Here is a 15037-nt window from a genome sequence, read left to right on the forward strand (position 1 = left end):
TTTGTCAGTTCACATCAAAGTCATGTGAAATGATAAGGAGGCAGTAGAAGAAAAAAATGTAATGATGAGGAGATGTTGCACTACACAGATAGAAGTTACATAGGTGGAAAACAAAAGTTTGCTCTTAGGCCAGTCCAAAGTGTTGGGCAATAGGGCAGTTAAACTAAAAATGACAATGAATATTCAATCCTGACATCTAGTGGATATTGTGTGGAACTGAAGGTGTATATGCATGTGTATATACAGTATCTGTCTGTTTCTTTACGTAATTACAGACCTTTAAGCCCCCTTCCCTCAGGCTGCATATGTGGGTCAGTGCATATGTAACAATTTTCTGACATTTTTACACATCATTTGTCATGTTATATAAGTCATTTTATTATTAACCCGAGTTTTGACTTTGTGCAATCATTATCAACAGCCCTTTAAAATCAGTGTTGGCATATTCGGGTTTGGTGCATAGACGTTCTTCCTATTTGTTGATCTGAGGATTCCCAAAAGAATAGGCAGCACAAAATCCATACCATTTCAAAGAACGTTAAAATGTACCGAATACAGTAGTGATATGACAGTAGCTTTACATAATAGAAATCCAGGAATTACAACAACAGAACATACAACTGAAAAACTGAAAGACAAGATTCAAGAAGTCAATAAATAAATAAGTATACAAAGTAAAATTAGTAGTGACAGTTGTAAAACAGTAGTGTGTGGGGCTTTTATAATGCGATATTTCAAAATTCCGATGTTGCTCCTTATACCTACATAACGGAAACAGAATTTTAAAAAACAAAAACAAATAAACAAGAAGAAACTGTTTACTACTATACTACAATACCCAACAGCCTTCGCTGAAAGTCACACCGTTAACACGTTTGATCCAACGAGGCCACCATACTTGTTGTGTTTGTTTTAGTGAAAGCAAAGATGGCGAACGAACTGGACAGAGTGCGAATCTCAGCTGCGGAACTCCGAGCTGAAGCGTCGAATTCAGTCAATATTACTGACTGTCAGAAAGGTGAGAGGAAGTGAACTAGACACTTGGAAGGAATACATTCGTGAAAAAGTCAGTGGATTCAAGCGAAAAAGTATCCCAAGTTAGCTGAAAGTAACCTACGGAGTTGCTAAGTTTGTAACAAGCTAATGTTGTTAGCTAGCAAGCCTGTTCATTATTTGGTCCCGCGCGGTTTGTTTTAAACGCCCCCTTCAACCGTAACGACAACAAACAGTAATGTGTGCTTGCTGTAACGGATTAACTCTATTTAAAATCTTATCTGGACCGTTTTTTGTATTTACTCTCTGTACTTTTGAGTATATTAGGAGAATATATCCTCAAATGTTTGAATGACGCGTTGGATGATTTTACGACAGATGAGCTCGACTCTTGACATCGTTTAAAATTATTTAACGTTAGAGAACTAACTTAGTGAACATCAACTAACCGAGATCGAACGGTTTAACCCTTTTAAAAACTATATATAAAAGGTGACCTAGACAAAACGGTTATGTGCGTGTTGTGCTGTTATTTGTATCTGCACACTTTTCCTGTGTACTTTTTCCACAATGCTCTAAAGGGAGTGCTGTCTGGAATTTAAGTTAGTCTCAACTTAAAGGTAATTAAGTTGGTAAACAATTAACTTTTTTCATACGTAATTAATGTGGTGTTTTGTGGGTAACATTAACGTTAGTTTGTGAATATGCACACGTTTTTACCTGGTGGTGTTTTGTATTTTTGTTTTTATTTATTGTCAACAAATCCCATAAAAGGAGCCTCATTTAGCCTCTCTCTTTGTGTAATAGCCTTCTGTTGTTCCCCAAAACCTACTAAACACAGCACTGGGACACTGAGCACTAGACGCTATTGCACATTGATGGTCTGAGTCAATCCAACATGCATTTTTTTGTTGTCATCAATACAAGGAACACCAAATGTGTAATTATCACAGTTGAAAACACTCCCCTAACAAATACTTTTGTTGGAGTTTAATTGACATTGAATGAAAACAACAGTGACCAACTGATTGAGTTAATTACTAGCCCTGATTAGAAATTAATTAAACTATTCATTTGAGACCCATTTTGAAGATTTATACCCTCAGTGGGAATGAGTGGGCTTGTGGCTGTGTCGAAGGCACTGCTGAGTTTCCTTACATGGGATTTGTTCACAAGAAGAGGTAAAGTATATGTCAGCTTCAATCTTGCGTCTCCGTACTCCACCTACTGTGATGAACTCCAACTTTATCTTTCTGAATCTTAATTTCTTTCTGCAGATGAGCAACAGGAGCATAATGTACACAAGCAACAAAGACGGCGTGAAGGAAAGCGCCCTGATCTGCAGCGCTACCAGTCAGTAGCTGTACATGGACGGCGTCACCGTGACAGTGACGAGGGTGACACTGGACAAAGTGATCCTCCGACCACTGATTCATACGAACATGATGATCAACCATCGCAGAGGGAAAAAACGCCTTTGTCTAAAAAAATGGTGGCTGCAGGTACTGACAAAAGGGAAGAAGACCGGGTGAGAGGTGATGGTAGTAACTCCCAGCACTGCAGAAAAGGAAGTCAGTCTCAGGCTAAAACAGAAGCCAATCAAGCAAAAGGTCTTGTCGAAAATGACACCAAGACCAGTGCACCAGAACACCAGGACCCTGCTGGAGTTGCCAAGTCAACAAAGAAAGCTCGCAAACCAGACCGAGAATTTTATCAACCTGGGAGTAGAAGGAACATTCAGGCAAAAGACTGTGGAGTTGGAAGAGAGCAGGATAAGCCTCCCCCTAGGAAGGATGGGCAGAAAACTGAGCCAGAATCCCATTTGAGTACAGGGGAAAGTGAGGGGAACAAAAAAACATCTACACCCAAGCAGGAAGGGAAAGATAAAGTAAAAGGTATACAGGAAAATTTAAAACTGTCTAATTCCAATGAGGCAAACAGAAAGCAAGGAAACCGAGATGTGGAAAAACCTCCGTTACCCTCTGATACTTTGGTGGAGAAAATTACTAGCAAAGCAGAAAAGCTCAGTGTGAAAGAAAGGTTGGCATGTGAAGGGGGAGCAAACAAAGAGGAGGAAAAAAAGGTAGAAAAAAGGAGGGAAAAAGGAAACCGCAGGAGAAGAGGAGGGGAGAAGGAAAAAGAGAGGAATAAGGATTCCAAAAGAGGAGAAGATGTGATAGGTTGTGGAGGCAAGATCAACTGTGGGAAAGCTGACGAGGAAAGAAACAGGGGAGCAGTAGAAACAGACAGAGATAACATCAAAGGAAAGACAGGAGACGCACACCAAAGCAAAGGAAGAGAGGATTGCAGAGAAAGCAGAAGAGGAGACAACAACAGCAAGTCCAAAAATGCTGAGAAAGATGCTAAGACACACAAAAATGTGGGCAGGGCTGTAGAAAGAGGTGATAGAAAGCAATCCAATGCAAATCTCGCAACACCAACCTCGAAACGCTATTCCAAATCCGATATTAGGCGCTCACGGAATCGAACTTACAGCAGTAGCTCAGCCAGCAGCGGGACCAGCCTGGATGGTCCTGGGCTACGGGTGGATGTAGAGCGTAGCAAGTGGCCGCTCCTGGAGCCTAGGCACAATAACAAAGAAGGGATGGCTAATAGTGGGGAAGGGCGAAGGAGTCATTTACAAAGCTGGACAACCAACGGGGAATCATCTACAGAATCACTGGAAGGGAGTGAGATGAGTGACATAGTAGAAGATAGAAGGAGAAGAAAAAGAGGCGGGGAGGAAGAACTAAACACAGAGAGGCAGAGAGAAGACAGGAACAGACAAAAAGGAACCAGAGGTGGAAGTCGGGGAATCTTAAGGGTTTCACTAGAAAAGCCTGCCGATACCTTGTCTAATAGTGGGCTTGCACAACATCGCAAGCAAGGCTTGGTTCCTCGTGGCAGAGGTGGGGGTATCCTGGTGCTTCCATCTCGCACAGATGTATCTAATTCACCAGAAGTTGGGCAAAGGCTTCTTTTCAGCGGAATTAGGGGAGGAGCAGGTTCCAGGAGTAGAGGAGGTAGAGGAGGAGGAGTGAGACGACTCTGGGATCCTAATAATCCAGACCAGAAGCCTGCTCTTACCAGCACCCAGTCTTCACAGCATTCATCTCTTCAGCAGCCTGTATACCTTCAGACAGGAACTGGATATGGACAACTTCACTTTCTGGACACAGATGATGAGGTAGCGGGCAGTCCTCCAGTTCCGCAGGGTGAGCACTTTCGATCCAAGCAGGCTGCTGCTATGGCTTACTACAAATTCCAAAACTCTGACAACCCCTACTGCTATCCCATTCCCACCAGTAACTCACATAATCCTGGCACAGCCGCCAGCCAGCGCTATCCGTATCCTTATCATATGGGACCCTACCAAATGGCTCCTAATGGTATGTACACAGGCCCTGGTGTGGGTCAGTTCTGTGGGAGTTACAGGGGAGCAAGTTATTCCCAGTCAAGTTCAGGAGGTACTTTGACATTTGAAGAGGTGGAGCAACAGACCAGAGGGGAGCTGGGGAGGCTGCTGAGGGCTGCAGATGCACAGGAGCTCCAGCTCAGTAACCTTCTGTCCAGGGACAGAGTGAGTGCTGAAGGACTGGATCGCATGGCCCAGCTTAGGTGAGGAATCAGTGGCAAAGATGTGTGTTCTATATTTTACCCTTTGTCTTATTGAACTTGTATGGCTCACTGTTGCCCAGCAGAACTGAACCAGTTGGCATATTGAAAATACACTCTTGTGAAATACCCTTTTGTTTTTCAGAGCTGATCTTTTGGGGATATATGAGCAGGTCATCCTGACAGACATCGAGTTGTCTGATTCTCAGAATGTGGATCAGGCTTTGTGGAAGAACGTCTTTTACCAGGTCATAGAGCGCTTCCGACAGCTTCTCAAAGAAACCACTTATGACAACACCCCTCATATCAGGAACATGCTGCTCACGCTGCTTGATGAGGTGAAAACACATGGGAAAGTATTATTATGATTGTATACAATTAGATAATATACACAATGTGATTGTATGTCAAATTTTGGAAAGATTTGTGTCCATAACCACTTTACAGCTTTAATCTTTTGCAATGGTAACAGACAATAAACTCGTGCCACTCTTCACTAGAATTTTGAATATGAAGAAAACCTGCAAATTTGTATGTGTGATTTTTGTCTGTGTTTTACAGGGAGCCCTCTTCTTTGATGCGCTGCTTCAGAAGCTACAGACAGTGTACCAGTTTAAATTAGAGGATTATATGGATGGCGTGGCTATCAGGGCTCGGCCATTACGCAAAACGGTAACGCAGTACTCCTTTTAGTGTGTTAGTCTGTTAATAATGTGTTTTAAAAATGATTGGACATATACGGTGTATGCATAACTTATAACATCAGATATAGTTGCTGACGGCAACTTAGATTATACTACTTGTTCACTGTGTCAACAGTTATGTCCAAACTGAACTTTGTATGAAGTGAATTGTTTGACATTGTCCTTGTGTTTCTGTCTTTTACAGGTAAAGTATGCACTTATCAGTGCTCAGCGCTGCATGATTTGTCAGGGAGATATAGCACGTTACCGGGAACAAGCCAGTGACTCGGCCAACTATGGCAAAGCTCGCAGGTAGGCTGCAGTTAGAACATTTTGTAGGGGTTGTGAAACTTCTCACTCACGTTATATAGTACAGCATACTTAATTAATATGTTTTCATTTCAACCTAAATATTGTTGAAAGTTCCTATACATGTTTCAAACTTTGTTACTAACATGCTACCTGTTAAAGACAAGAAACTTGATATCTGCATAGCTGCATGTGACAGACTAGATAAAAATGCCCATGGTAGACGGAAAAAATAAAGTTTTTCTTATGGTATATGATGAATACATGTTTCTGATTTTTCTTAGCTGGTACCTGAAAGCCCAGCAGATTGCTCCCAAAAATGGACGACCATATAACCAGCTGGCTCTGCTGGCGGTCTATACAGTAAGTGTAATGTAACTTAAGTACGGATGGAAAATTGAGAGTTGGATATTTGGTTTAAAAAAGTTCTATGCGGGTATAATTAGATCATTAGAGTTAAGTTACTATGTTTTTGATTGTATTTCTCTTGACTTTTCTCTGGAATGATTGAAAAATATGAAAAATATTTTAAGAAAATTTATATATATCGAATCAGGTCTGTTCACATCTGCCCAGTGTGTGTCCTTTTGTAGGTTACCTCCCTCCTCTTACTCTCTTCCCACCTCTGTCACTTACAGAAGCGGAAGTTGGATGCTGTGTATTATTACATGCGCAGCTTGGCAGCTTCCAACCCCATCTTGACTGCAAAGGAAAGTCTGATGAGTCTGTTTGAGGAAGCAAAGCGTAAGGTGAGACATTCACACACTTCTGTCATTAACTTGTGATTTTCTCTTTTTCTTGGACCAAAAAAAACACCTGAAAATCACCTAAATTTTAACATAAGTATACATCTGTAACTAGGATAACATTATAGAAAATAACTTCAAGTAAGGAGCTTGGAAATGAACAATTGTAGACATTAATTATTGGTTGGAACAGAAGTGGTTTGACAGAAGTGTAATCTCAAAAGGTTATTTAGAACAGAAGTGTTAATGCAGAAGGGCTTTTTCAATAATTGTACTATTACTGCTGTTTTGATTAGTACCTCATGTCACATTTAAACCTGCTCAAGACACTTCACTTATTTTCTGTATTGTATAAATATAACAACTTAGATGCATTTGTGTGTTAGTTGAATCATTTGATTAATAAATGACTTACTAGCATCATGGGTCACTTTAACTGTAATATGGTGATTACACAGACTTGAGGCTGCTCAAGTACTTCTTATTTAGAGACTTTGTTCTCGTAGGCTGAGCAACTTGAGAGACGGAGGAGACAGGAGCATGAAGGAGGCTCCAGGGGTCCAGCAGTAAGAGGAAGAGGACGAGGGGAAGATGGAGCACGTGTGGAGATTTGGATTCGCCCCAGCAGACAAGCAGCAAACCCATCCTCACAGAGAGGAGGTAGCGAATCCAGCAGAGACTCTGAACAGGATGGAGAGCTGGGCAGTCTCAGCGCTAGTGATGTAAGATCCTTTTCTTTCTTTTGCAAACAGACACATACACTGCCTGTAAAAGTCTCTCACACTGTTTTATAGTTTTATTCCATCTCTTTGTAGTCTTCTTTATTTGCTCTGCCTTCATTTTTTTTCTTGTCATGTCTTTAGTAATTTTTTTTTTGGCTTCATTTATTATGTCTCTCATGATTTTATTTTTACTCATTCAGTATTTCCTGGGTGTTCATTTCTTTGTGCTGATCTTTCATTTTTATGGCAGTTGCGTGTTCAAAGATGTTTGTACCACCTCCAACATTTTGTTATTTGACTTTGTTTTTTGGTTTGCTTTTGTCTGTCATGACACACACTGTATTTATTAAGTAAAACAAGCTGTTATATCAACTACTTGTATGGAATAATTGGAAATCCATCCATTGACCGTCAGTTCATGCCATTGATAGAGGCATCTGTATGTCTTTTTTCTTTATTTTTTCCCCTTTCAACAGCCTTTCAGTTGATTTCCACCCCTGCTGTTGAAGTGTTCAGGTACATTTAGTGGTGCCATCACCTAAAAACATGTCCTTGTACCTGGTCAATGGATGAGGACATGTGTTTGTTTTTTGTCATGTGCTGAGCTCTAGGGTTTGTATTGTAAAGATCTATGTAAAGATAACTTATATCTTTCTTTTCTTCTTTTGGCCTTCTTGTTTTTTTCTCCAGCTAAATAAGAGATTTATTCTGAGTTTCCTGCATGCACATGGAAAACTCTTCACTAAAGTGGGGTGAGTGAGGTCCCCTATGTCCCAGCTTTTATATTCATGGTCTGAATGGGAAAGTAATCTAAAAATGTTTTTTATGTCTGCTTTTGTGTCTGTGTTTCTGTATTTTTGTAATTGTGTGTGTTTTGCCTGTACAGCATGGAATCTTTCCCTGGAGCGGCGAGCCGTGTCCTGCAGGAGTTCAAGACGCTGCTGCAGCATGGCCTTTCAATGCTGGGCAGTACGCACATGCTGCAGATCATCACCATCAACATGTTCACCATACACAATAACCACAGCAGAGGTAATACTGCTACTATGCTAATCATTATTATCGTGTTTTACCTCAAGGGGGACTTATAACTCCTTGGGATGGTTTTATCTGTCCATTGTAGAGTTGATAATGGCTCTTTGACACAGTTTCAATCTTCTCGCATGCAGGCTCTTTATGTGCAGTTGACTTCACACAAGTTGCTGTTAATATTGAGTGTTTAAGAAGTACTGTTTTAAATTTTTGTCTCTGCTTGTCAGGTGAAGAAGGAGAAGTGCGATCTGTTTTACATGAGCAAAGCACTGCTTTGGGTCTCGGCATGTTTGCACTTTTGGTGCAGCGTTGCACAGAGCTGCTCAGAGATACTCCGGCAGGTACACATATATTAAGCTCCACAATGTAGTTGTTCAGTTCAAGTATTGGATCAGCAGCATTTATAAAAGTTATGTTTCTATACTCATATTCAATTCAGTTTGAAATTAAGATCTGCATTAGTATTCGAGTCCCTTTATCTTAATCAGATGAACAGTTAAAAGACAAGAATTACTGTACCTTCCCACAGCTCATCAGTGGTGATTATTCATAGAGTTAATTAGTTAGGAGTATGAATTTGAACATGTAGTCATCTCTGGTATCTATTGCTCTTTTTTTAGAAAATACACTTTTTTACCTTCCAAAATTAAAATAATCTAAAATAATTTTAAAAATAACCTTGCATGACCTTACATGATTCTTGACTGCAAAGAGTTTTTTTTAAACTTCAGTTGGACTTGAAATCTTTGAATAAGCATAATCGATCTTTATTTATACAGTCTAATAAATTCAAACTCACATCATTTTCCTCATTAAGTGAGTTTCAGTGGTTTTTGTTTCATTGTGTACTCTTAAATGTGGTGTTTAGAAAACGTCTTCCTTTCACTCTTTCAGAACCAGTTAGCATGGCAGATGCAGATGAGGAGGATAAAGGAGATGAACTGGAGGGGATGGTAAAGGTCTCTGCCTTCCCCTCAGACCTTAGAGAACTGCTACCAAGCATCAAGGTGTGGTCTGATTGGATGCTGGGACACCCAGATGAGTGGAACCCACCACCTTGTGGTTTAGAGTGAGTACTTTAAACTGGCAGTAACTGATGTTTTTGGCCACTTGGGGGCAGTGGAAACAAATTGTGAACATAATCTGCATATCATCACCTGTTCATCTGATATGGGGAACCTGCTTGCATGCAGTTGCTTATTTAGACCTCCTGCAGTTACCTAGCAACATTATAATTCATTTGGAGTGTATACTGAATACTGAATGAATCTAGGTCTAATGTTCACTCACTTTTAGCTTTGTTTTTGTCTCGACCAAGTGCCATTAGGCTGTTTAACTGCTAAATGTGCTGAGCAGGTAGTATGCAGTGGGGGTTTTTTTTTAGCTTTTTGACTGCTGTACAGAAAAACTTTGTGTATTTTAAGAGCCATTTAAAACCCCTAATCACATTCGTCAATAACATTGCAACAGTTAACTGTTGTTATATACAGCATTAATAATGCTTGTTTTTTATAAAACAACATTTGGCTAAGAAGGCATGACATTTCACTGCAGATTATGTCAGTATGTAATTTAAATGTGTACTGTAACAGCTAAGCCTGAACTAATTGACTTGTAGGCTAACTAATTGACTGGTCGACTGATCATGCACATTCCTGTTCCTCACCATCACTTGTGGTTTTTGTTTTTTTCTCTCGATCAAGTTCCTCACCTGATGTTTGGCAGTGCCTGGCTGACCTGTGTAACGTGCTAGCATGTGTGGACCACGGGGAAGTGCCACTGTACAAGGTCGACACTGACGAAAGTGAGGGGGATGAGGAGTTGACTGTGCTGCAACTGAAGGAGGACAGGCTACTGGCTGGCTTTATACCACTGTTGGCTGCTCCACAGGAGCCCTGTTATGTAGACAGACACGCCGACATGGTGAGAGTAAAATAAATTATTTCATTATATTGTAACACTGCAGTTCTGGTACCCACTGAATATTTTTCTATTACCTTCAGTGTGTGTGAGTGCCAGATTTTTCCTTGTAGCTTTGATCATACTGTTCACATGCACATATTCATTCATGCTCTTTCCTCAGGCAATAGCAGCAGATTGTAAGAGAGTCACAGTGCTGAAGTACTTTCTGGAGGCTTTGTGCGGACAGGAAGAGCCTCTGTTGGCCTTCAAAGGAGGCAAATACGTCTCTGTGGCAACTTCTCCTTCTAACCACTCAATGGATACAAGGAACAGGCAGGATTCTCTAACAGAGAAAGAGGAGGTGACTGTTTATTCAGCTACTTTCTTAGTAGTAACCTTTCCCCTAACCTTAACTATTTCTTAGCACTCTCAGTCTTTTGTTTTTTGTTTTTATCTCTGATTGCATCTCACACAGCCTTATGTAAAAACTACAATTGAAGAGGCCATTTAAAGTTTTTCTAGTCAAATTTCTGAAGAAATTTTCATGTCCGCGAAACAATAATAACCCATATAATCCAAGTAATCCATGTCTGTGTCTGTTTGGCAGGCTGATGATGTCATAGTCGAGGCAGAGTCGTCTCTCTCGGCATCGGAAGAAGAGGAGGATGCTGAAGAACCGGAAGACAATGAGAATGACATCAGACAGCTGAAGGCGCGACGTCATGCCCTCGCCAACAAACTGGCACAGCAGCAGAAGCGCCGGGATAAAATACAGGTAAAACTGTGAAATACATATGCACACAAGAATAAACATTCAGAAAGGCATATGCATGAATTGTAAAAGGCATTTCTCTGTCATAACAATGACATCAAGTTATATGTAGAAAATTGCATAAAATTACACCTTCTATTCTTCAGAAACAAAACGTCATTGGCTAATGTTGAAATGTTCAGATCCTCTAATGAATGAATGTTAATACTTATAACATTATAACACACACTTCTGAGTCCATGCTGGACTTGTTGGGGCAGTCCCTGTGGATGGAGGCTAATGCTGCCCCAGTTGCTTGAGTAGGACAGGTGTGTACTTAATACCATGTTGTGGCAGAGTTCAAATCAAATTTAATTTGTGTTTGTTTGTTTGTTTGTGCTTGTGCGCTTTTCAGGCGGTGCTGCAGACAGGCGGACAGTTGGAGCTTGAAGTGAGGCCTCTCTTTTTGGTTCCGGATACCAATGGATTCATTGATCACTTGGGAGGACTGAAGAAACTCCTGCAGTGTGGAACATATATAATAGTTGTGCCACTCATCGGTAAGCCTGAAACACAAAGAAAAGAGGAATACAATTAGAGGATGAGTACACTGTCTAGTAAGAGGATTAAGGAATTAAATTCTGGTATTGTTACATGTTCAAATTCATAAGAATGTCCCATGTATCTGACATTTAGTATAGAAACAGGAAATCTTTTTTTGTGTGTCCTCTCTCTCAGTAATTACAGAGTTAGATGGCTTGGCTAAAGGCCAGGACAACTTTGGTGGAGGAATGGGGTCAGGTGGGCGCAGCTTTGGCAACCATAGCAACTATAATGTTAGCGCGACTCATGTGCGGGCCGTGCAGGAAAAGGCCCGATTGGCAGTGGCTTTCCTAGAAAAAGGATTTGAAACCAGGGAACCGTGCCTCAGGGCCCTGACAAGCAGAGGAAATCAGCTTGAGTCTATAGCCTTCCGCAGTGAAGACACCTCCGGACAGCAGGTGAGAGCCCAGAATGTTTGTTTTATTATTAACGGCAACTTAAGATTTAAGATTGTGCAATGAAATTTTTTTTTTTGACTGTTTTTCAGTGATGCATTTCTGTTCTTCCTCAGGGTAATAATGATGATGTGATTCTGTCCTGCTGCCTCCACTACTGCAAAGACAAAGCAAAAGATTTCATGCCTGATCAGAGAAGTATGTAACATCAACTGTCATCCTGTCAACTGTCAGTGTTCAAATAGCCTCACATCCATGCAAACACTCACAGACATGTTACTCTTTGACATCCCCTATCCACACAGATGGGACAGTGAGGCTCTACAGGGAGGTGGTACTACTTACAGATGACCGTAACCTGCGCGTCAAAGCTCTAACCCGCAACGTCCCAGTCCGAGACATCCCCGCGTTCCTCAGCTGGGCCAAAGTGGGCTGAAATAGGCTAAGCTGGAATCAGAGGAACCCAGCTGCTGAAGCCTGCTTGCCACTCAGCCAAGGAGAGAAGACACACTTAAGAGAGGAGAGGAGGAGATAACAGGGGAGAGGAAATAATAAAAAAATAAAGCGAAGAACCACTTCTTAAGAAATACAAGCAAATGTAGTGACAGCAGGGTGGTTTCAGTGAGCTTTTCCCCCTCTTGCAATGAAGTGTGTGTGTGTGTGTGTGTATGTGTTAAGATCAGTGAGCTTCCCCCAGAAAGAGACAAGGGACACTGTAAGTCTCGGGAAGGCTGGATTTGGAGGGAGCAACGTGGTGAAACTGGAGTGATTTGATTTTGAAGGTGTGGTCCAGCCTCAAGCCTCTGCTCCTAGTTAGAGAGTGTACACTGCAAGCAGAATTAAAATTTGAGGTTAATGATAGAATGAGGAACAGAAAGGGAGAGTGCTAATGGTCATTTAATTGATTGAGGATAGCAGTAATGAAGACCATAATTGGCACTTCCACGCATCTCAGAGGATCCAGTCACATTTGACTGCTTTGGCCTCTACACCATAGCTGAGAGAAAGCCAGACAGAGAGAAGCACAGCTGGAGGGTCTTTGTCAGTACAGTAAAATGTGGCTGATTGTAGTGAAGGTTAATCCAGACCTGTCATACAACCTCAACACCTGCATGCAGGTATGGTATTTCCTGCTAAACCAGGATATGTCTGATGCCTGTCTGGCAACATGAGAAAATGTTTGGTTTTTTTTTTTTCCAAACAACAAAAACATTCATTATTATCTGTATTTGTGTTTTTACTTGTTAAACTCCTGTGAAAAGTTTTCTTTCCTTTTCTGAGGCCATTTTTCAGTTTTGGGAAGACTGATAATAAGCATCGGCAAAGTCTCCCACCAAACAGATCTGATATCTTATATCAGATGTGGGTGCAAATTCATTTCTGTTTTTGAGCAGTATAACAAATGTGTGAGATTTAATATATCAAGACTACTCAGTTATTGGAGTAGATAATGCTACACTGACCAACTTTATGGGATTTTACCTTAGAGTATAATTCCATGCATCACTTAAAAAAAAAATTATCGAACAAAAATACTGAAAATAGTGTTTGACTCAGGTCTACTTTCATAGCCACGAAGTCGGACATTATTTGGTCCCTGATTGTGACTTTGCAGATACTTTATTATCAAGTACCACTGATGACTATTTCACTCCATATCAGTCCTTTTGTGCTCTCCAGTTCATACCACCACAGCTATTTATATTTCCAGAAAATGTTTTTAATCACAACACCACTTTTCCTTCTCAGAGTGTGATTTTTTTTTTTTTCTTCAAGGTCACATATCCAACTCATTCCACTTCCACCATCCACAAGTTGAAACAAAGTGCATGAGGCATACCACCATAAATGACTGTAAAATTTCCATCAGGTTTAAACAACACCTCACTGGTGCGTTATCAAGATCTAACACAGAGGTGGTGTTCGTGTTTGCATTTTTGCTTTCTCTGAGTTCAGTTTTTGTTTCAATTTGAGACTGTGTCGGGTTGTTCGATCACATGTAAACAACATCTGTGTCCTCTGTTGTGTCGAATCATATGAAAGTCATAATTCACTCAACACAGTTTGATCATATGGATTTGAAATAATACAGTATGTAGAAGTGGCTACCTTGCTTTCTATTTATCCCGTACCTTTTCAGCTAAGCTTATACAACTTATGTCTGCAGCTGGTGTTTCTGTATTTGTGTGAATCATCTAATCATTTTTTTCCAGCTACTCTTTTCTGTTGCTGCTGTGGTGCTCACTACAATTCACTGTGTTAAGTGGTACAGCTGCAGTGTTTTAGTGTTGGAGCAACTGTAGTAAATACATAATCAGTTAAACACAAATGACTCATCTTCCATCAATAAAAGTGTTTCAAAGGCCATTGCTTCTATCTCATTAATGTGAAAATGAAGAATGTGATATTAATGTATTAAAAGGGCCTTTTTCTGAAGAAGACATCTTGACTTATCATTGGAAAGGCACAGACGATAATAACATTAACAGTGTTTGTGTGTGTGTGTGTCAGGGAGTCTGTGTGCACAATACCTCGACCTTGAAACTGAAGCAGTGGTTTTATTTTTGCCATTTACAGCCCAGCCATACTTATTCTTTCAGTCAAAGTATCTGCTGTGAAAAAGGCCCTACAGTGTTGTTGTGCACAAAAAGATTTTCTTAACATTCATATTCACTTATTCTGTTATTCTTCACAAGTATAAAAGCACAAAGTCAGATCATTAACAACTTTTCATTTTCCCATCTTTTTAGGTTCACTGAATATGTCATGGTCCCACGTTTTGCTTGCATTGAGACGAGAATGTTTGCAAAAATTTAATGTAATAAAACCCATTGAGTAACAACAAAACATATAGGCCTGCTACCAATAATGAATATGAAATATCTGCTGAAAGTCACATCTACGTCATTGCCTTTACATGTCTGCCCTCGTGTGGTAGCGGAGGACAACAGTGGGAGTGATGGAGCCAAGGAGCCAGTGCTTTTGGATGTAGCGCTACAGTAAAGCTTCTGATGTCTTGATAAACTGACGAAACAGACAATCATGAGGAAATCTATAGGTCGACCATACTGTAGTGACCAAGGTGACATCAGTGGAAAAAAAACATAATTAGTGACCATGATCATTATCTAGACATGCCTCAGAAGACTGAAAAGTCCCGGTTCATTCCTGATATTCTATTCTTAGTACTGACAAATGGTAATGTTTCAAATTCACAGTGTTAATGAAGAGCAAGGCCCACAGAGTCAGTCAGCACAGCAGCATAACATCAGTGCGTGGAGGCTTA

The 15037-nt window shown here is 40.5% G+C and overlaps 1 protein-coding gene across 1 annotated transcript; it reads left to right on the forward strand.

Moving 5' to 3' along the window:
- Positions 1-854: 854 nt before the first annotated feature.
- Positions 855-14118, forward strand: smg6 (SMG6 nonsense mediated mRNA decay factor). The gene is made up of 19 exons (XM_046410726.1): positions 855-1018; positions 2271-4611; positions 4754-4946; positions 5170-5280; positions 5497-5603; positions 5885-5963; positions 6239-6349; positions 6853-7068; positions 7759-7820; positions 7955-8100; positions 8328-8441; positions 8995-9169; positions 9804-10023; positions 10184-10363; positions 10610-10777; positions 11169-11313; positions 11492-11754; positions 11868-11949; positions 12057-14118. Exons 1-19 carry the CDS (start codon positions 928-930, stop codon positions 12185-12187), a joined length of 4935 nt encoding a protein of 1644 aa, XP_046266682.1. The 5' UTR covers positions 855-927; the 3' UTR covers positions 12188-14118.
- The last annotated feature ends 919 nt before the right edge of the window (positions 14119-15037 follow it).

The sequence above is a fragment of the Scatophagus argus genome, chromosome 14 (genome assembly GCF_020382885.2).
Source record: "Scatophagus argus isolate fScaArg1 chromosome 14, fScaArg1.pri, whole genome shotgun sequence".
Lineage (NCBI taxonomy): Eukaryota > Metazoa > Chordata > Actinopteri > Scatophagidae > Scatophagus > Scatophagus argus.